Genomic DNA, 23,756 nt, shown 5'->3' with positions numbered 1-23,756 from the left:
AGAACAAGAACATTCATGTCAGATGAAGAAGTGACCATGTTGTTGTGGATGTGAAAAGTCCCAAAAACGTTTGTCTATATTTACAGATACAGCTAGCGACTATGTGGCAACGGACCACCCACCCATGAAGAGTCGCTGAGCAAGGCATTGAAATCCTCAAAAGCGCCTCATACTGTAAGTTGCCCCAATGCTCGAATGTTATTTTGTGAATATACATGCTATATGTGAATTTACACAAATAACATTCTACTTTTAAAATATGGAGGAAAAATTCATCTGAGTTTCTGTCAGCGGCCAGATCGGCATTGCAAATGAGAATCTGTTCTCGATTGCATTACCAGGATAATTGAAGGTTATACAAATAAGTACATGAATAAATACATGAAAGGTAATATTAACATAATTGGACCTACCCGCCAATATTGCGATTGTGTTTTAATATGTGATTATTTTGTCTCTGTATGTATTTCTTAACAGACACAAGCAATAAATCAATCAGATTTTTTTTCCACACATTTTTGGTCAAATAGGGGAAGGTGAATCATGAATTAATATAAACGGCAGTTTATTCATGTACTTTGGTGAGACACAACTAAACACTTTGACTTTTAAGCGTTGTCTTTTAAGTGTTCACTATGACTTGATAAAATTCTACCAAACAAGTATGGCGTAAATCAGATTACAACTATGATGCAAATTTAACTGTAGCTTTATTATTGGACTCCATTTCTTCAACACTGAATTCATCGAGACACTAAAGGAAACAAATTTACATATGTTTAAAAAAGTCAAAGCCGACCAACCGAACTAAGGCGCTGTTGTGTCCCCCACCCCACAAAATTGCATCCTTTGCAATTTAAATACTGTATTTTGATGAATTGTTCAGCCATGACTACAACCCCAAAGGACAGAAGCTGAACAATAAGCTTGCATGAGTCATAAATTTTAGGACAATTCACAATGGATTCATGAAAAAATTCCCACCTTACAAAACCGAATAAAAAGTCACCGCTTGGTAGAATCTGGGACAATACTCAATTGAGTCTGAATGGTGCCTGGAAAAATACATCCTGCATGTGTTTACAGTATGTCTGTCCAGGCCTCAGCCGCTCAGGACAATACAGACGGGTTCTTATTGTTCTGACACATTTACACATAAATCCCATTTTGAGTAAAATGTTATACACATAAACACGCAGTGACCAACTGGTGTTTTTCTTTTATCACTTGTCCACAAATCTTATGTTGCCATACAATAATGGATGCACAGACGTGGTTAATATACGAAACCATTATTAAACGTTTCAATCTGACTTGACAGTCAAAGCTTTCTCTCTTTTTTCTCTCGCCCTCCCTCCTTCTTATCCTCCCACACACAGCTGCTCTTCTTTTGGTTTTCTTTTTGCTTTGACTGTGACTCCTGTTTAGTTTCAGATTGACTCGTGTATTGACTGTGCATTTGTGATATGCATGCTTTCAAATGCCAGCTCAAATATAAACCTTAACCAGTAATGCAGGTAGTGGCAGCTTGTGAAAGCAATTATGAGAGCACATCTGACATCATTTTTTTTTTTTTTAACAGACTTATTTATGGGCTTCAACAGTTACGGCCAATTTCCTTTGGTTTCTTCTTCTTCCAGCATGTACGCTGCATTCTTAGTGACCTAGATTTGCAAAATTGAGTTAAAATGGAGTCTCAATCAATATCAAGCGTTCCTGTATTTTTTGTTTTGTTTTTGTTTTTGAATTAAAGCTACTCAAGGTGGCTTTGCAGATGAAAGCAAAAAACAATTTCTCATTAGTGAATATTATGTTTTTGCAGCCACTGGGGATAGTTGTCCATTAATTTAATAATCCACTAGCTGTTGATTAATTAATTAGTATTAAGTGAAATCAAGAATAACAGTCTTTAAAAATAAATAAAAGTAATTATAGTGAGTCAAAAAGATTGTCTTTATTTTATATTTATTCAAACACATTTCTCAACTTGTCACTATGCTGAAGTATGTTAAAGTTTAATCTAAGTTACCTTTAGCATGAGGACAGACATTAAGATTGAGGTTACTGGCGAAGATGAGCATGGCTAAAATAACAAAGTTTGTCTTCCTGTCGTAAGTCAACGTTGTAGCTGTGGCTGATGGCATATTTATTCTACTTTCTGGGCAAGGAAACGACATGTCACAATGTGGAGACATGCATGAATCTAATGACGAATGGATTTTTCTCCTCTAGCTTCCAAGCAAGAGGCTAGAGGATATGGGAAATGGACGATGTTGAGAGAAAATTTTGCCAACAGCAAGATTAAAAAAAAAAAGTTTTCAGTTTTGTAGGCAAGATAATCTATTGCCAGGCTGGTAACGTCACTGTCAAATATCTCTGGATTGAGATGAGATTCAGTGCGGTGAGTGATTGATTAAAGGTGACAATATCCTGTAGGCCAGAGGTGGGTGAGGGAAAAACAGAAGAATGTTTTCATATTTTATTAAGCTCATTCTTTTTGCTGTCCAATGCTCACTACTTTTGTTAACCACAAAAAATATAAGAGGGTTTATTGTCACCACCAGAACTGAGTTAATGAATGTCTAAAAAGAATTAAAAGCAAAAACAAAACAAAAACGAGCGCAACTTTTACATGTTTTCAAATGTAAAATTTTCAGAAAATTGCTTTTCGAAATCTGGAACATTAAAAATTAAAACCTTTTATTTCGCATACTTTTTGACTTTGAGTAGTTGAGGCACACCGTATGTATGAAATAGATCAAATGTAAAATTATTACATTCATGGAATGAAAGAAAATACAATCTGAGTGCCAGCACCTTTTCAACAAAAAGATCAAAGGTAAAATTGAAGTTATAAAAGCAATTGTGCCAATGATTGCCTTGATCCATTGCTCACATCAGTCCACTCAACGTTAGCAATGTTGTGCACTACAAAGAAAACAGTGTAATAACTTCTTTTTATGTATATATAATAAAAAAAAAAAAAACTGTTTAGGTGCCACACTGTGTTTTTCCCTCTGCTGTCTTTTTACTTCCGTACACAGTTTAGTTTGTAAGTGAAAAGCTGTCGCCTCAGAGGCCGTATCATCAATCGCGTGCCCCCGTTTGACTGATTAGCCTTGTAAAGTGTGAAAAGCCCAGCAGACAATTAAGAGCCAAAAGAGTCATTTGTCACTTGAAATTGTGAGAATGATGCTGCGGGAGGATGGGTTGCATCTGTTTACGTTCAAATGCAATGGAAACTGTTGTAAAGACCCCCCCTCCCCCCAAGAACCCCACCCCTCCTGAGAGATTGTCCCACTCCGTTGGAAAATTTAAGAATGAAATCAGAATTTGTGCACCTGCTCATCAATCTAATCAACCAAAATCCTGGCGCACTACCTGCGCCACAATTTTGACCTGCTTTTAGCTAATCTAGAATCTAGTCTACTTTTGTCCACGTAATTCCAAGGTGTGACAGTGCATGCAATAAAATACGCAAAGCACTATTTTTTTTTTGTCACCAAATTGGCTGCATAAGTTTTGCATTGTTTTTTCATTATGCCAGCATAGAAGTGCAGAAAGAGAAAATGTGATGACCTAAGGACTAAAAACGGAATTCAAAGAGTTGCACAAATTTACATTACAATTAATCCAGATATGAGCTCAGGCTTTGTTTGGGAGTCAATGAAGAGATAATGAGATTTTGGGGCCAAAGGTGAACTTGATTTGACCTCAAAAAGATGAAATGCAGTCTTATTATCAGACTACCGCTGATGCGTAGCTCTTTTTTATTATTATTATTAAGACCACATTGCACATCATGTTATGAGACAGCAGCCTTTCTCTTGGAACAGTTATTTAAACTTATACCCCCAACAAAGGGGATGAAATTGAGTCTTCGGTTAAAAAGGTTGTAAACATGACACTGTTGAGGAATTGTGTATCAATGCATCTTATGAAACTATATACATAACTGCAGACATTTTGCTATTATATACGATTCCCTACTAAATCTTTGTCTTTGTCATTTCAGGATTCCAGAATTCTCGGATTCAATATGAGATGAGACAAGGTTCACGTATGTTGCCAAAAGGGTGCACATGTTTTATCAGCCACAGTCTGCTCCTCACCATGGTGCAGCTGCCCTCTGTGTTGTCGTCCAGCAAACCCAGTCTGCACAGAGCTTTGTCATTCCTCAGCCAATAGTCTGACGAGTCCAGCACACTGTTCCCGCACAGAACCTGCAAAACAATGAATCACCTCTGAGGTACAACACACAACGTCATAAGCACACACACCTTTTTTAACAGTTTCCCCTTGAGGTTAATAGGATCAATTGACCTTTCTAAAGGGCCTTTGGGTCTCCAGAGCCCAAACCTAATCAATAACTTTTCAACTAACCAGGCGGTGCACATTGTTTATCCAATCGCAATGATTTTTATCTTATCTCACATGTTAATGAAGCCTTGATAACAGTTGCCTTGGTGAAGATATAGCGCTGTCCTACTTATTGATTGACTATTATTTTGTTATTTAAAAGGGCCTGCAAATATGTCCACCTCGTTTGTTCTTATTTTGTATTTTTACGGAAACCCCAAGCCCATTTAGGATTGCAGTGCACCCTCAAGAGTAGACTATCTGTGCAGACCCTTAGCCAGCTAATGGTGACATAAACTAAGCTGATCTCAAGGAAGGCAATTGCATATTAAAAATCATGCTGCCACAGCTCAAAATCTGCAGCCCTATAATGAGACTGACATCACCTCGTGTCTTTATAGCACAATCAAGTGGAAGGCAGTTAAGATTGTGAGTTAGAGCCAAATATGCACAGTCAGTGTGAGGATAACTGCACACCACACAAAATATAAAAGAACAATTCAGCGTTCACCCCGCACCAATGATCTGTTCTAGTTCTCCCTTTTTCTTCCTGAAAGAAGAAGACAATAAATCTACTCGGTGGACCTGAAGCCCTGGCAGCCGTTCTTATTGCGCTACACCAGAGGGTCACGCGCACCAAAAATAAAAAGCAGACCAACTTGCACAAAACTGGAATACACAGAAGAATCCATGCAGCAGACAAAAAAACTTAAATGAGGATACGTGATCATTACACATCATACATGACTTAGCTTACCTTCTTACAAGCACTAATGGTGGAGGCCACTGTGCTCTCTGTGCTGCTTCCATCTACCTCAATAGACTCCGAGTCTTCAAACATGGCAGATGATTGGAAGTTACTGCAAAACAACAAACACAAAAATAAATTTTTCTTCAAATTCTTGACAAATACGCAACACTTTTTTTTTTTTTTTTTGTATTTGATAGTTCTTAGATCACAAGGATAGTTTAGTCTGGTTCTGACTTGAGCGGCAGAGTAATCAGTGTAATCATTAGCACTGATGACTCAAGAATAGATAAAACAGCTCCCACCTCTAATGGAAAATTCTGTTGGTTTTAAAACCTTAAAACAGGTAACTGGACTATCTAGCCAAGCAAGTCCAAGGTACTGACACCAAAACAGTTCTTGTACGTTCACTTGCGAAGGCAGGACTTCATTACCAAGCCCCCCATAAATTTGCACAGTATGTAATTTGCCAATTATGAATAGTGAACCCCTGAGTCTTCATGCAAATATCTGGGCATGAGTTATGGCTGACAACAGCTCTCGCATGATTGCTCTTATTGTCTTGTTATTTACTGTTCTCCGGGCATTTAATAAGCAGCAGAAAATGGAAGCGCAACTGTGGGCCTCAATACCAAGGCATTACAGGAAGGAAGTAATATATACTGTAAAAAAATTAAAAAAAGAAAAAAAATTAAATATATCGTTTAACCATAAAACACAGCATGACAACACTGTAGTATCTGGATAGAATAGGACAAGGCAAAACGTGACTTGTGATGTCATAATTCATTTTTTGAAAAATAGGCAGATTTACTTGGTTGTGTAATTTCACATTTGATGAGTGAGCAGGCACTTCAAAGACTCAGCTATTTGCACAAAAGCAATTAAAAAGTCAATTCTCCGTCATATATCCCATCATGACAAATGACTCACTCACTTTGCCTGACAAAGATTTGTCCTGGGTGGGGGCAAAACATACAATAGACTCCAAAATGAAAGACTCAGGAATACTTTATCTGTCAAATGGCAGACAGAACAAGCAAAGCTTGTTTTCAATGGCACTGACATGGATCGATTTCGCAAAGAAATAGAATAGGAGTGCCGTTTGTGTACCTCACATATTTCAAACCTAATTATAAGCTTTTCTTTTGAAAAGCCTGACAATCACCATCCATTTGATCTTAATGAACATTGCCCAGAGAAAACAATAGTGTCAGGGGACTAAGATGGGAATGGAGGGACAAGAGTTGACCATGTACAGGAGATAAGTGGATCTGATGGGCTATTAAGTGCTATCTCCAAGGCGCGTATTAAAACACCTGACAACAAGCGTGAATGGTTTTGCCCAGATTGATGTTAGGAACCTGTGCCATGCCAAAGACACATTGGCGTTGATATTCTGTACACAGGAGATTATTGAAGGGACAGTTGTCTTTCATTTCTTTCTAATCTGTATTTGATCTAATAATTTCCTTAGTTCTGTCGGTCTGACATCCTTTCCTTCCTTTATGAAGGGGCACTGCATCTTTTGACCCTTGTTTGACTTTCAAGAAGCCAAGGAGAGACTATTGTCAATTTCTCATTTTCCTACAGGGCAGTTTCCATTGAGCCCTATGAACTTTGCATGGTAACAATTGGTAAACAGAAAAAAACATCCTAGTGATCCTTGAACATCATTTCACTTGCTTGTTTTCTAATGAATAGATTTTTTTAAAAATATTTATTTATTTGTATTTTTGTTTATTTATCCCGCTTATGTATCTACTTAAGGTGGGAAAGACACAATTAGGTAATTGTTTCAAGGTCAGTCCTGGTTCCCAGTTTTAAAACACAGGCAGGAGATTTGTGTCTCAGGAAGACAACTTATCATGAGACTGCTGAAATGTTATTCCTCTAATTGAATCAGCCACACTGCATGAAAGTAGAACCTTTCAAATGACCAAAGCAAGCACGCGCAGCCACAAGCCTTTTTAAAACCACAGAGACGGAAAATGAGGTTAATATGGAATCTAAGGCTCTATTAACAGCATAGGTGCCCTAGTGATGCTGTTTTTGAACACTTTGCATCATCATACAACGCGCACAGAATGGGATGGAAAATACTTCACCTCAGTTTATACGACAATTAGGCGCAATCGCGTCGTTAATTAGAATGCCACCGTTAATGCGACAAAATACTGCACTGAGGAAGTCGTGACAATTAATAATCTGCATTTTGGCACGGTTTTTCATTTTAACCCCAAAAAAGAATTTGCATTACCTTGGTGTTTTTAGAAGGCACTTTGCGTCTGTCATGGTGTCAAAATTGGCAAACCGTCCTCTACTGTGAGAATATTTCCAGTGCGAGATTGATCAAAATGCACAGCGGAGAGCGCAAAGCGTGACGGTGCCCGGGTCACTCTCCGGTCCACATGCGCGTCCCCGAGCGTCCAAGAAAGTGTGAATCCCGCACCGCCTCGTAACAAACTGAGCCCGGCGGTGTCAGCTGCTCGAGTGATGTTTCACCATCACACCAAGTGCACGCGAGCAAGCTCCACACGCACCCTCGGGCACGCGTCACGGCTCCAAAAGTGCGCGCGCACCTTGACGCGCACGAGTTGTTGAAACAAGAGCCGCGTAATAGATGACCTTTAAATGAATCGATTGTAAAGAATAACGTACCATTATTAGTTTCATGAGTCACATTGGAGGATTCCCGAACATACCTATACAGAGGACATGCACTTGTTTACTGTTTATTTTTTGAACTTATGTTTTACTGCCAGGGGCGCTTCTAGAATGTCTGAGGGCACCCGACAAAGACCCGCCCCCCTAAAAAATCGGGACAATTTATGAGCAAATATATATTAACTATTAAATATATGTATTGACATTTTATATGATATGAAATATTGTATTAATAGTAACGATTGGCATAAATAAAATAACTATAAACAGTACAATTAAACAAAAGAAAAAATGCACAACACATTTGCTTCGCTTGCTTCTAATACTGTGTATTTGTCCAACATTTGGATGTTGGTGGAAATCCTGTACGACCATGCAGTACTTGTAACTATTAATTCACTCTGCTGTTATGGAGCTACTTGAGAGCCTAATGTAATGCTTCATAATGTGGGAACCGATGAAGAAATTCCCATAGAGCATGTTAATAGACTAATTGCAGAATTTTATTATGTTATAAACTCATTGAGCTCCTCAGAAGAAACTGTCAGGACAACAAATATTTCATATTCGTGTAATGTATTGAAGTATACTATGTTTAGATCTCCTGTCTGTTACTCAACACCTTGTCTTAAAATAATGTTTGTTTTGAAATTCAAATTTACAAGCAAGTAATGGTTTTAGGAAAAAGATACCCCTCAAATCCAGCTTTTACAATTACTGTCTTGTTAACTGTCAAGGACATAGCAAGCGTCAGCGAGGAGTGATTATTAAGAGGATTTAACCAACATCCAAAGTGACCATCAAAAATTGCACAAATGTCTCTCAACAAGCAATGTCTAAAAATAAGTAGCAGCGTGAGAGTTAGAGCATAAGCAGATAGGATTAGTGCAAAGCTGGAGTATTCATTTTAATTTCCTTGCGAATTTGGGTTCATTTACATGTGGGTTAAAAGGTTTTGGAAAAACGTACACACCATTGTACACATCATCTCCAAATCAAGCTAACCGGTTCAGTCTGTATGCAGCTTTATATGATTGTGACATACAATAATTATGAGATGTCATGGTTTGTTTTGTTTTTACTGCGAATCGGAGCTTTTGACAGATCGGCTGATTTATTTAAAGAAAGAATATGGGTCAACGGCAGGTTATATATCCTGATGTGACTTCCCAAAGGAGTGAATGTGTAAAGCCACCAATGACAGATGTGAATGAGTGTTCCACTGACAAGTGTTGAAGTGCTTATCTTTCTCCACACTAGTAGCAGCAGTCACCTTTTTTTTTTTTTTTTCCTTAACAAAAAGCTCACCGGTGCTTGTGTTTTAAGCACTTGAGTTGGCGGAACAACAGCAAAAGATCTAAAGGCTCCAAACTGAAGGAAACTTAAGTCTCATAGCAACAGTCAATCTCTTCTCCTGCAATTCCCAAATAGAAGACAAACAGCGACGGTATTTAATTACAATGCTAATTGCATTTTGGGGGGGTGATTTGTGTATTTACATATGAACACACACACACACATTTCCCCCTTTATCCGTTTTCCTCTTAATCGTGTCCCTCCTCTCATCGCCCTCTTCGTACTGCGCGCTTCTTAATCCAAAGGCTTTTTAGAGGCAAGAGCTAATCCACTGCACACTTTTCTTGAAAAAAGATAGAAGGACAATTAAAGTGGGGATGAAAGGCCGGAACATCTGAGTGAGAGTTTAAAAAAAGAAACACGAGAGATAGAATGCGCAATAAAGTAGAACTCACAGTCAACATCTTGTCACTGCCAGACTATTTTAAAATGTTCGTATGCAAATAAGAACACACACCATGAGAGAGTGGAAAAGTCAGACAGACGAAAGGATGCGCTCACGATTCTGAGCGGTTGTGTCATGGCAAAGATATTTATAGAACATCAAAAGAGCAAAGGGTGCAATGTGCTTGCAGGCCTGTGAATTCGCTGGATTAGTCGATAAATAAATAAAAAGATGGTTTGATCGAGTTGCTATGCTCCAGCTGCAGTTTACATTTTGAGAAATTGTTTCTCTAGCGATCATGAAAGTAACTTCTTGACTCATGGGACATCTTTTCATTGCTAAAGACCATTTGTAGTCAATTTAATTGTCAGAAAAATATCAAACATGATGTAATATTTAGCAATCAATGTAAGAAGCAACAGCATGTTCCAATACTGATGTTGCCGTTTGAATACTTTTGCAAGGGATTGCATGTTAAGGAATTGATGGATACTTGAGAAAGTTATTTGACTTAACTATGTAAATTGAAAAATTGCAGGGACACGTGAGTGGTTAACACCTTATTCCACCCACATGAATGATCTAGTCAACAAACAGGCAAAAGAGGACACATTTCATGACAGATGGCCATCCTTCAAGCCATCCATACAGGGAACTTTGTGTTCCTTTCTATCTCACCTGATGGCTTCTGGTCAGTGCTCATGAAATGTGTGTGCATGTGAGGGAGAACTGGGACATGTTTGTGTTTTTACAAAAATGTGAAAATGTCAAATTTGTTCGGACTTATTTATGTGCTCTCAACTCCATCGAACCCGTACTGCTGGGGAATAGCTGAGAGCCCTGCATTTTCTCTGTGTTCTTGTTACGATATGCTTGATCACACCCTCAGCTGCTGTCCAAAAGCACTGGGAGATGCTCGCTATCGTTGGCACCGTGGCCAGGTTCTGAAGACGGTCGCTGACTCCATCTGTTCAGCCATCGTCAAAGCCAAGCAACAGTAGAAAGCAGCCAAATATTTCAAGCCTTTTATCAAGGCAGGAGAGAGGCCCAAGGCACAGCAAAGAAGTGGGCGACAACTTGTCTCTTTGGCCAAAAATGATACTTATGGTGGTCCATTTGGTCAAGTAGCCCCAACTCCCATCGCAATGATATCCTTGAGACCAGACATGATCCTCCTGTTAGAAGGAACAAGACATGCTGGGTGGTCATGCTTGATGTTGCTCAGCAAAGTCGGCCAACTCTTGGACAATCAAGATGCCCATGAAAAAAAACAGCTGGAAAAGCCCCAATCTAGCTGTGGCTAAGGAAGAGGACTCAAACAATTCTGAGCCTGGTCACCCAGTGGAGTGTGTATGAAGTTCAAGAAAATCAATTCTCTGAATAATCAATGTGAACTCATCGCATTTTGTAAAAGTGCTCTTCAACTCATTGTCGTTATAACAAAGCAGGATTTTCACACAATTGAGTCGAAATCCTCGAAACACATTCATTGACATGACTGAACAATGGAGAGCCTCTGTGATTATAAAAATCCATATTTACCAGCAGACAGTCGATTCTTGGAAGCAATTAGAGATAACACTCTTGTTAATCAGCGTAATCAACAACCCCTGCTCAGCTAAGTTATTCTCCATGTATTTTGGTTTAACATTTCCAGCTAGCTCTCTCTCCCCACCTGTGCGTTCAGCATAATGAATGTTTATAATTATGGGATGTGATCATTATAAGTGTATGAAAAGGTTAATGGTGGTCAGAGTGATTGGTTGGTTTCTCAGTATCAGCACTGATTTGCACAATGGCGGCTGTGTTTATCATAAGGATTCATTTGGAAAGAGACACCAAACGTAACTGTGTAATAATATTTCTTTCTCATTCTGTATGATGACATTGACGAACAAATATTCCATACAGCTGCTAATCCATATTCCACTGTCACTGTTTAATGGATGTGAGGAAAAGCATAGGGGAGGGGTCAGTGTTGGGGACAGATTGTGATTCAGTTGACTGCTGAGAGGAAACCAGCAGGTTTGGCCCAAAAGCAGCCAATGTCCTTGTATGAGGTTCTAAGGGGCTTGTTTTACAACAGGCAGCAGATGACCCAGGTTGAATACAGAACCAGTGTTAATGTTTGGAAAAAAAACGGCGTTCAGATGGCAACAGACAGTTTGAGTTTTTCAATATGGGTCGAGTGCTGAGCCTTTAGTTGGTCATGATATTATTCCACTTTGTTCTCCCTTGCATGTTGGCCATAATGGTAGTTCATAGAAACCATGTGAGCTAACACCTAACCCTAAAAATAAGAATGAAGTAAAAAGAAAAAAAAACAAGCAATAAATCAGAAATGCTTTTCAGTATTATGAAAAAAATGACATTTTTCGTGTAACTCTTTCATTAAGGTTCGTACAAAAGAGAAAAAAGCATATTTGCTGCCAGCATACTGGACATGAATTTAACTAATCCAATTTAATGCTACAATCACCCCGGGATGAGAAGCTCTGTGCAAAATAAATGGACACTTCCAATATGATGCCCAAATATCATTCACACAATGCATTATATTTCTTTGTCCACCCGCTTGACCTTTAACATAATACTGAATGTACAGTACATTTGTAACAACGACACCAGTATCGTCTTATAATCAAGCTGCACAATCGACAGTAGCCTTGGCTGTATGACTCGCAGACAAAAGCGTAAACGGCGCCAACATGAAGTGAGGACTTAATTAACCTTCACAATGAACATGAAGAGCAAATGGCCCAGGTGCTTTTATTCACAGCTCAATTACCAGCGACTCAGTGAAAAGGTTGAGGCCCGGGCCTCATTTATGCCATATGTATAATAATAGCTCAGAGGATTATTGTAAAACAGAGCTCTCTTTTAAAGGTTAAATATCCTTATGGTAGTTGTTAATTAGTGGCAGTACATGTGTAATTAATGGAAAGACTGCTTAACATTTAGTTTTAAGAAGATAATGGCTATACCACCTCTCAGTGAATTAACAAATGGGTCACTAGAAGTTTTAGGGAATTTTTTATTTGAGACAGATTCTCATTCGTCAGATGGTCATAATCAAGACATTCTTTAAGTTGCACTACTTCAATGAAATTATTTCCAAGGGCCGATCTTAGAATCATCTTAATTTTTCAACCTCCTCAAACTGCCACTGGTCAAAGTTGTGGCTGCTCTGTGCACACGGTAATTTATAGCGTACTGTTTAGAAAAAGGACAATGTAACCTTGAAGCCCGAAGGTAATTAAGGCCGATAAATAAATAAACACAGATGAAGAACTGCGGTCACAATGACTGTAATTGCAAAATCTTGATATAAATCAGTCTTTGCTCAATCAAATTAATTTACTCTCGTGCGCTCCGCCGCAAGTTGAATACGCCAGTTTAATGTTACAGCTGCCTTCCACTCACAACAATGTCCCCAACGGCCAGCTATGAATGAGTGATGACTGGTCTGGCATTGGCAAGGATTTCCACAGTTTAAACATTCATGATGAAATGGAAAAGCCACGAATGGCGCGTGACGGCTGAAAACACTCTGATAAATACTTGGGCTGTACAGAGCTAAATTTAGCACAGCCTCATAACCTCTCCCGTAAACCCGGTTTATCAGTGTCATTCATTAAATCTGAGACAGGCTGAACATTACAGCGGCTGGAAAAAGGAACTTTTTCTGGAGGTTGAGGAAGCGTGAAACCACCTGCTATGGGTGGTGGGAATGATGCAGATGAATAAATCCTGAGTTTGAATTTTAATCTCAGGGAAACATCTGTCCTTTGAGATGGAGAGAGTGCACCAAAGCGGGTGCTGCTGACTCACTCTCTCCTGCTTTGCTTTGTCACACATTCAGCCTCTTTTCTCACCTTTTGTTTTTTTTCCTACATATTTGACCTTTTTTTTTTCATGCATTCCCATCTGTGAATGTGCTTTGGTGTTCATTCAAGTGCTCGCTAGGTCTACAAAATCCCTCACCCCTGTCAGTGAGGAATACAAGAGGGATCATTGTTTTGTTTGGAATATTACTAGGAAATACCTATGAGAGGGACGAGGCCACATTTTCAACAGTTTTATTCCTACGTAATAATTTTCTCGGAGGCACAGGGAACCAACCTTGACAAGAAAAACAAATAACCACATTCTATGAAAACCAGTGGTCTATTCTTTTCTCTTGATTTCTATTTCTATTCAATATTTTCCCCAAAAACATTTACTTGGTACTTTCCATTGTGGCATGATAAAATCATTTCTAATGGATAAGACAGCACGTGATTATCACACGAGAACAGAAGCCTCATGTTCATACGACTGATAGGTTAAGTGGGATAAAAATGTTTTTTAATACCAGCAAAAATACTGGCAGTAAAAAAAATGCAAAAAACACAAATTATTACACTAAGACCAAAGTGTAAAAAAAAAAAAATCCAACATAGCAAATGGATGGAAATTGGATGAACTAACATGAATAAGTATGACACAAATTACATAGTGAGTTACATTAGCATCCTGTGCAGACAGCATTAGGGGACTAAACCTAACTCCTATTGCATGTAAAATAAGAAGCAGGACAATGTGATTTACATAACATTATCTCTGTTTACACGCACGCTGCGTCTCGAGTATCTGACAGGTTGTAATTACTGACAAGCTGATGTGAAGGAGATCACATTTCATCATTAGTGTGTCTGTCTGCAAGTGTGTGTGTGTGGGGCGGGGGGTTGGTATGTGCACATTGCGTTTGTGCATCAGAACATGAAAACTTTGAGCAGAGAAAAACCAACATGCCAACTCCACATAGAGTCGAGAGCCACGATTTAAATGGATTTAAATCCAGAACCTCCTGACTGTGAGGCAGTTGCGCTAACCACTACCACACTGTGCCGCCCAAAGGAGAAATTAATCAAATTTATGACAGTTTTCTCTTAGTTTCAGTGACACTTCATTTAGTATCTCTCAGTCTGAGCTGTCGCATGCAAAAGTCCTTGAGGATTCATTTTCCTTTCCCTCACTCCCTAACTTGACACCCCGAGGGACACTGGCAAGGCCCGAGTGATAGATTGCAACTATTATGCCTTATAATCACCCCCTACTCACACACTTGCGATAGGCGTTAAAAGGGAGTTGAAAAAAAATGTGACCCCAGAAGTGGGTGTGATGACCTTGAATGTTTTTTTTATAGAGGAAAAAAATAAGAAATGTGGGACATTGAAAAATTAATACAAATGTAACAATGACATTCTACAAATGAGAATAATTTTGGGATTTTTTTTTTTTCTTCACAATGGGGTTTTTCTTTACAAATTCATGCAGATACCATTGAGGATAATATTTGAGCCATTAGATTTACTTTGATATTTTGAGCCATAAAAAACATTCAACATTCAGTAGCATTTTGATATTGTTTTATATCATCACAGCTGTCAATAGTAAAACAGAAAACTAAACTGCAACCGTAACTTTGATAGCAAGTAGAGTGACACAGTCATTGGCACATCATAATGTTTGACACTTACTGACAACAAAATAACATGACTCATAAAAACTGAGCATTTGTAACTTGCGTGGGATGGATAATAATTTACCACAATAACAAAAACAAGAATTTCACTTACAGCTCGGTGAAGGTGCGCAGCGCTGAAAACAGTGACGACAACATTGTGTTTTCCCGCGTTGATGACCTGAAAGACATTTACATTGTTTGGTTATTGAATTGCAGATTCACGTAACTCTAATCTTCTTGTGTCTTTTTGACAGAAACATGGAATAGAAGAGGATAAACTGTGACCAAGAGTCAAAAAAGCCCAAAATGCAAAAGTTCTCCTGCTTCAAGACATGCAAATAACAATGTGAGTACCTTTTTTATTATTATTATTATTATTATTATTATTATTATTATTATTATTATTTTGCTTGTCTTTGTCGATGAACATTCCAACTTTAAAATCAAATGTTATTTCTGGAAAAAACAAATTTGGGGATGCTATGTTTTTAACAAGCCACAGCAATGTTAGATCACCACTGACTGTCCATGTCGGCCCAATTAACATCAAAAATGCAAATGCCTGTGAGGTGGAGTCTCATGTAAAGTACAGTCCCAGTGCGTCATTTCTAGTGGAACGACTATTGTCCAATCAAATCGCTTGGTGGGAACTGCTCTATCATTTTCTTCATGTTCAGTATTCAACTGATTGTATTATCAACTGACTCATTTAAGCTCTATATTTTGTTATATTCAACATAAATCTGTCAAAACACCCTTGCCGCCATGTTCCCTTTCTCCTAAACCTAACTGTTTATTTTCACTCTTTACATGCTTTAATGCCTCCTCTAATTGCATAAAATATTCATGACAAAATAAGAAACATTTGAGTCTAGCCTCAAAGAAAATATCTTTTTGTATGGTTCATTATGTATTTAACAGCCTGAGACCTAGCTTCCCGGTTTTCATCAACAAAATATATATTTTTTATTTGATTGGCAGTATAAACACCACACTAGAAGATAGAAAAAACATTTAAATGTGTGAGAAGCTTGTACAGCAAACAACTGTCTGTTAAAATCTCTTTAAATCTGACATTAATTAAGATTACCCCAAAAATGACAACAGCATAATTCTGGGCACTGAAGCAAATACAATCAAAATGGGGCAACCCATCCTTTATCCGTCATTATTTCAAGGCGAACCAAAACTGTCATTGTCAGTCCATCACTCTGTCATCCGTCCGTCACTCCGTCACCATTATGCCCAGATCAAATCACACAACTTTATTGTTGTTCACGACGGTCGCTTATGTCAGAGTACCAGATAAATCCACAATCTCCTTCTTCACACTGCCCAAATACATAAGCAAATGTTATCCAAGGTTAATAAATTACTTATCCACGTGAAGCCTACAGTACTGACACGTGTTTATTTACATCACCAGTTTTCACACATGACAGCTGTGTGACAGCCCAACCACGTCTCAGGTGTTAGGCTGAAATAATGTCACAAGACATCTGGACTGGTGAGGAAGGAAGAAAATGTGCAATATTAAAAAAAAAAAAAAAAAAATCTGCAAAAATTGCCTATGAAGTGCTGAAATGTGGAAATTTTAACCAAAGTGTAACGAGTGAAAATTAAATTGAATGAATAAAAAAAATAATAATACAAGAACATAATTTCTTATATGAAAGGTATTAGATAAAAATGAAGTTGGATTGAAAATCTGTCTGAAGCAGGATTTAAACCAACCCCTCTCAATTTCAAACCATCTGCACCAACCATGGTGCCACCAAGGCTTTGCTAAAAATAGCAAAGGACATTATAAAATAGAAACAATGTGTTACAGTGAAAGAACGGATCAAAAGGATCAAAAAGATGAACGATAGGTGGAGAGGTGGTGAGCGACGCGCTGACATTTACTACCCATTACCATGGTCCACAGAGTGTGTTGTTCTCTTTGCCCATAGGCACCACTGCTTCTGGCTTTTTTTTTAGCCACTGATGTGGAATATAGGCCTGCTGTGCCTGGACACGTTTATTTACAGAAGAACCTTAGGTAACACGGGCAAACTTCTAAAAAATTTCAAGCATTGCCTCGGGCAACTTTTTGATTTCTCGCCCAAATCAGAGATGACAGCACATGCTTGAATGGTTGCGAGGTCCGATAAAATGTAAGTGGCAACACAATCTGTGGACGTGCACCTTCCTATGATGGTCATGAGATTAAAAAGGCCCAAGCATGAAGTGGACAACATTTCATTACATGAATTTAGATTTAATATTTGATGCTACCTTCACCACCAATGACATGAGAAATGCTCAAGACACTACAAAAAATCAACCAAACTTGAAATATAAATAAATACATGTGAAGGGGCTTTTGAACCCAACACGTAAATCTTGCACCACACTTTCACAGATTCATCTATTTCCGAAACTTGAGATAGATTTCAAATTTTAGTTGCCATCAACCTTCTTCCTCACTCACTTTGATGCCCTAACAAGCTTCACTCTTGCCTCCTCCCTGCTGTGTATGTTCTACATATTTGATAACCCAGCGTTCCCATGCCAAGCTTGCTTGTCTGAATGTAGTGAAGTAAAAAACAGATGGGCGTGTGTACCTGTGTTCAATAAAACTTGCAATACTCATGTCGGTGAAACTATTCTTGATCAATATGTTGATCTCCTATAGTCTCTTTTGTACTTCACTGACGAAAACACGAGTATTGCAGTTGTCGGAAAGAAAACGTGCCTATGCATCATCGATACGAGAGTATTTTGGTTTATGCCGTCATACTCGAATGCGTTCTTGTGTTTTGGGAAGAGCAACACAATCACAGATCATCTGCTGGCACAGTGACTCACACACGGCTCATATTTGCTTCTTTGTCTGTTCTGTGTCGCTCGGCTCTCTTATCTTTTCTCCCACTTGTGTTTCACTCCCATCCCACTCAGCCAGCAGGGAGGAGGCACAGACGTTGCTGAGTTAATGCTCCTGCTGGCTGTGTTGCTTTTCATTTTTCCTGACTGCAAATGGCCAAGATGTGATCGGCAACTCTGTCAAAATGTGCAATGTCTGGAGAGCGTGACACTTGGTTAGAGAAATAATTCCGGGTGGTAGTGGTGCTGACCATTTGTTTGCATCACGTGATGTCTCGGCTCACTTTTTTAACTTTACTTTAACGTGATGTGTCAGAAAAAAAACATTCCAACCTAAAATAAGGATTATCTTCTTCCTGCTAAATTTTCTTTAATGTGATTTTTGTGGCTGTTTCACAATGCACCTGCCCAAAATGTGCTGAGCATCTGACAGTTCCTGACCAAGAGGAACATGACCGTAGTGAAGTAAAGTTCCTATTCACTTGACCTAAGGCGCATCTAAAAGCCTCAAATTTTCTCAAAAGCCGACAGCGCACCTTATAATCAGGTGCGCCTTATATATGGACCAATATTGAGCCACTGCAGCAGGCGTGTCCAAAGTCTGGCCAAATGTATAAATCTTATATATGGACAAAGTTTTAAAATGGGCCATTCATTGAAGGTGCGCCTAATAATTCGGTGCGCCTTATATTTGGACAAAGTTTTAAAATGGGCCATTCATTGAAGGTGCGCCTTATAATCCGGTGCGCCTTATAGTGCGGAAAATACGGTACTCTTTAAATGGAATAATCTATATATGGCACACACCCAGAGGCTACAAATACATTAGAAAAATGTATACGCTATATAAGCAAATCACCATTGTGTTTCTGCCCACCTCATACGGTTGAGTACAGTTGATTTTCAATTGATTATAGACAAAATGTGTTTGTGTGTGTTGTGAATGCATGTCTGTCGCAAATGCTCTTTTGGAAACCCAGGCACACACATGCACAATCAAGCGCTTGTTTATTTGTAATGGAATGTGCGTGTAGATGGATTGGTGGATGAGTGTCCCTGTGCCTGATGTGGCCTGTCAGGTGTGACTGCGGTGCCCAGCGGGAGATGGTTTGGGGTGACTCAGATGGAAACGCTGAATGCTTTTGTGAGCGTTTGTGTGCACGCAAAGAACCTTAGGACCTCTATCAAACACACCAATACATCTTCTAGCCTTTTTGTCATTATGTATACAGACAAATCCAAATGCACTTGACACTTGGTTGGGCAAGTATGCTATCATGGTAATACGAGGTTTTATGGATGTGCGCTGCGCTACAAGCAGGCGTTGGGTCTATTTCGCACAATCTGATGATGTATTACACTGCCGGTTCTGGTCACGAGGCTCAAAACAGCTGAGCACTTTGAGTCACTTAAGGGATCGTTCGATTGATAGTCTTTGCTTTTCTGCAGTATAAAGATGTTTTTAATTTGTTTCACATTTTGTGTTTAACAGCACCCAAGTGCTCATATGGCCTACATCTGATGTTCCTTTCTGTTTTGACAGATTCATGTAAATGGATCATTGTTGAGTTGAAGAAGCCTTAAAGTATTCCTCTTAAGTAGAATTGAATTGCATGAGAAACATTCCCATGTGAAGCCAAATGGGATGCACTGAAGTGGTTTGTGTCACTGCATTTTTGTAGAGCTCTTCTAGTAGCTCTACATGTGACTCATGCGTTTAGTTTATGACCCTCATTAGGGTTGTGAGTGTGTTACAGCCCGGAGCATCTCGTACTTACTCTATAGGCTTATAATTCTAAAAATACAGTGACTAATGTGGCAAGGATGCTTCTGAAAATTAGGTTAACAACTGTAAGGGTATAAGGTGGGGTCAAAATGGTTTGCACTTTGCAGGCCTTTAGAACAGCCACAGGTTAAATTACATATTTGCATTTCCTGTTTTCTTTACATCGGTTATAGCCGTTTAATTGCTAAAGGCATTGATGTCAGTCAGTATTAAGAGTAAAGATTGTACATAAATGTCAAGCAGCTATTTTCTTATTGTAGGTCCTTGCTGGACTTGTCCAAGCGCCGCTCATGAGTCATTGTATATTTACTCGCTTTGAAACATTATTGGTTGGTTCACCAGGGGGGGTCTTTACGGGCTCCTGTCAGGAAACTAAAATCACACATGCTTTCAAAACAGATATCCTCACTTGGCATCTTTCTCTTTCCCTCCATATGTTTGCTTGAGGTTCCTTTAATGGTTTTCTGCATTATTTACACTTCATGGCTATCTTTAGACATTTTGAATTATGTAAATTGAGCACCTAAATGAGACAAGATGGAGCCTGAAAGATAGCGTTAATGATTAAGTGTATAATTTCACAGGGGGGGAAAAAATTAACTATATTCAATTGAATTTCTGTGCCTTTCAGACCAATGTCATATATTCCAGAAATAGTCTATTAAGAGTATAAAATCAATTCTGTGGTATTCATTAGTGCAGCAGTTGAACCCTTTGGGTTTAGCGTGCAACCAACCGTCAGCTCTCGTGACCTTCCCTTCATCATGTGCGCTATCATCCATCTTTCTGTTTTCTGCCCCTTTACCTACGATTTCAATTCTGACGTTGCGTATGACAAATTATATATGTCGTACAATGACAATACAATCATCCTAATTTCAATTGCTTGAAAAATTGCTTGAAAAAATGTAACAGGCTTAAATGTTTGCAGTTACTTTCTCCTCTTAAACAGATTTGCACCTTTTATCCGCATCATTTAACAATTAAACGTTGAGTAGTAAGCGGGCCTAAGATGAGCTATAAAGCTGAGGTACTTAAATTTGAGTGTGCCGTTTTCAAATCAATTAAGCAGACGGTTTAGTGCTGTTTGCAAACATTCTGCTGCACATTTCAATTCTTGGGAGTCTTAATGAGGTGCGTTAGATGATGATAAAATCATGATGCATTAAATTGACAGTGCTGAAAAAGAAGTGTCCATCAAGAAATGTGAGTAGTACTCGGTGAAAGAGACTTCAAGAAAGAAAAGAAACATAAGCACAATTATTGATTCTACTGCAAAAGAAAAAGCTCACTCAAATCCAAAACTAATGTGTGACATCACTTGGGGGAAAGAAGAAGGAAATGCAGCTTTCAAAACATGCACCTGTGCTACAGTGTTGGCGCTCTAATTTCATCAAATGCAAAATTTTCACTGAGCGTCTTCCAGCTTTGCGCTTTTGATCTGCCATTTGACCAATTTTATGCCCTGCCAAAAGCCATTAGACAGTCTCGGCCTCTTCCATGGCTGTCAAGAAAGAGAGAAGACCCCCGAGGCTAGCACGCAACACGATAAGTACATGACATATGAAAGTTGTGCAGCACAGCCACAGAGAACAGGAACACAGGCCATGTGATGACTCTATTAGTTCAAAAAAATAGTGCTGGGTAACATTTGAAATTTAAACATCTAAAATTGTGTTGTGATTTAGCAGCAGGGAAATGTAGGTCACGGGGCTGACAACAGTTGAGAACAATGGTTACCTTTGAAAGCATCTTTCGAGAGAGCACGTTTTGAAAATCCTGCTCGTTAGAAGAATATAATGACAATCCACCTAATGAGGCACCTTTTCAGAGTAATGAGCGGAGTTTGCTGAAGCATTAATCAGATGCTTGTTTAATTAGTCCAGTCAACCTAACGAGACAGGAAATAGAGCAATGACAATAGAAAAGACAAATTGGCGTGGCAAGTGTTATCATTAAAGACAAGGTTAGACCTGTGCAGCGAAAGGTTCTCATCTCTCCTTGCAATGATTGTCTTTGTTGAGATCATCTTTTGTGCAAACATGAACTACTGTTTACGTATCGTCACTGGATTTGTCTGCTTCTCTGTATGTGCAGGAAATGTTGTTTTCCACATTTCCTTGTTGATTGATAGTCTCTTTGCATGATTCTGATCTATGACGGCATTTCTTTACCGGAATGCAAATAAGAATCTAACAGAGCGTGTAATTTTCAAGATAATTCCAGAAATGCCCTGAAAGGGAACAGTCAAGCATATGCTTGCCATAAATTGATACATACGATTACACAGTCATTTAGATTCAATATTCTTTTTGGTTTTGCCCAGCAAAACAAGGTTTTACGAATGGAGCAGGGTTGAATTATATGATGTGAAGGATTTTATTACCCATTTATTAAACACTGTCTAACACAATAGTCAATACTAAAATTCTTCCAATATTAACATAACAGACGATGCAGGTAATTGCATCACAATCAGATCCATTCTACTCCAAAATCTTTTTTATTATTTTTTTTATTTTGACAAATATGCCACAAATAAACCACATGTGGTATTTTGGAGTTTGCAGACAGGGGAATTGTTTTCGTCCTGAAGCCGCAGCACTGCATTTGCGAAGACAGATTTGGGTGACCCGATATTTAAAATTTCAGTACGACATTGTTTCTTGCCGATGTGGCACTTCAGTTTGAGTGTTACAGTTCACCATTTGTCAGTCTTTTGAAATCCATATGCTTCAGTGCTCATTAGACAGTCCCAACGTTAGTCAGTATGCACAGACCTGTTATCATCAAGTGGTAGAAAATAGATGGATGGTTATTTTTTGCACAGTCATGACAGTCTTGAAGATCTACAATTAAAGTTGAAGTCAAAAGCAGACATGCAATTGCATTTAATTAAATCATTGACCGACCATGACAATTACAATACATGCAATTAGCCTATTTTTTAACTTGTTTACTGCAAATGTTCAAATATGACTCAGGCAACCATGCTTTTAGGCTACCAATATCTTGTTTCATAGGGAAGAAAAGATCCATAGCACTATCGCTGTCCAAGCCTGTTCTATAAATGACCTAGACCGCAATGCGTGAAAGCTGAGGAGCACTAGCCCAAACCGTACATTAGCATTACCCACAAATCGATAGGACTCTCTCGTGTTGTGAGGTGACTAGAGTATGTATGAGCCCCCCCCACCCCACCCCGGGATATTCGCATTTGAAATAGCAGTATAGGTCAAAAAATTATGTACAAGGAGTCCTTCTATATCTATATCTGTTTTGAAGTTCTCGTGCGAGATGTATGTGTGTGTGTTTGAGTGTGCAGGAGTGTGATGTTCATTTGTATGGCAGTAAATCATGTCAGCCATCCTTATGCCTGAATGCAGCCAAATAGCCTAAGCTGTATTTTTATCCTGCCTGCATTATGCACATTGTATGTATCATGTATCAGATCAAATCTGCTTTGTCTGTCTCTGTAAATACTATGTAATTAAGAGACATAATTATTGTTGGCACGAATGAAAGACTTTCTGGGCATATTGGAGAAAAGCAGAGATGTGAAAATGAGACAACAAAGTAGTAGCAGCTTGACAGTAACATTCCTTTTTGAGATGCAATTTATATATCAAACATTTTAACACTGGTTATATTTTAGAAAATCCATTCCCAGCAGGGCAAACTCTCATTCTGCTGTTATTTGAAACCCGCCAGTACAAGGGGACCCTAATGGAGAATCCCCCTTCTTTTTAAAATACAACATTATAGCACGCGTACAGCGCAGATGGAATGACATGATTATTCACTATAATGCTGTTTCAATGTAGCATAGGGTTTCCAAAGGAATTATTTAACAGTAGGTTGCCCAAGAGGATAAGAAATTACTTTTCTGTCTCTCTGAATGTATCGTTTTATTTAACACGCTATTAAATCTAATGCTGTACCGTAACATTTATAAAGAGAACATTAATAATGTTAATTACAATAATAATAAATGTATATATTACGGTCGAGGGTGATCTTATATCTAAGGAGTCACCGGCTGCTAATCACAGAGCTAAAAAAAATCAATTAGTGTTACATC

The 23,756-nt window shown here is 38.6% G+C and overlaps 2 protein-coding genes across 7 annotated transcripts in view; one reads left to right on the top strand and one right to left on the bottom strand.

Annotated features, from left to right (window-relative positions):
* daw1 (dynein assembly factor with WDR repeat domains 1) overlaps positions 1 to 23,756 on the top strand; it is a 51,168-nt gene that overhangs the window by 16,594 nt on the left and 10,818 nt on the right. For all 4 annotated transcript variants that reach the window (XM_088380818.1, XM_088380817.1, XM_088380815.1 and 1 more), the window contains 3 exons: positions 87 to 174; positions 4,016 to 4,249; positions 15,279 to 15,370. The gene's annotated coding sequence lies outside the window, so the exon portion shown is untranslated. The remainder of the gene's footprint in view (positions 1 to 86; positions 175 to 4,015; positions 4,250 to 15,278; positions 15,371 to 23,756) is intronic.
* The window catches only part of sphkap (SPHK1 interactor, AKAP domain containing), a 43,646-nt gene that overhangs the window by 9,557 nt on the left and 10,333 nt on the right, over positions 1 to 23,756 (bottom strand). For 2 of the 3 annotated variants that reach the window (XM_088380810.1, XM_088380812.1), the window contains exons 2-4: positions 15,137 to 15,202; positions 5,117 to 5,219; positions 4,113 to 4,223 (exon numbers count right to left, since the gene is read on the bottom strand). In XM_088380810.1, the coding sequence (XP_088236936.1) occupies positions 4,113 to 4,223; positions 5,117 to 5,219; positions 15,137 to 15,180 (258 nt within the window). In that variant the 5' untranslated portion in view covers positions 15,181 to 15,202. Of the gene's footprint in view, positions 1 to 4,112; positions 4,224 to 5,116; positions 5,220 to 7,367; positions 7,694 to 15,136; positions 15,203 to 23,756 lie in introns of those variants that run through there. The other variant, XM_088380811.1, reaches the window with a different exon arrangement.

This window comes from Syngnathus floridae, chromosome 7, assembly GCF_059516105.1.
Source record: "Syngnathus floridae isolate MCC-2025c chromosome 7, RoL_Sflo_1.0, whole genome shotgun sequence".
In the NCBI taxonomy this organism is placed as follows: Eukaryota; Metazoa; Chordata; class Actinopteri; order Syngnathiformes; family Syngnathidae; genus Syngnathus; species Syngnathus floridae.
This window is presented reverse-complemented; position numbering and strand designations above follow the sequence as displayed.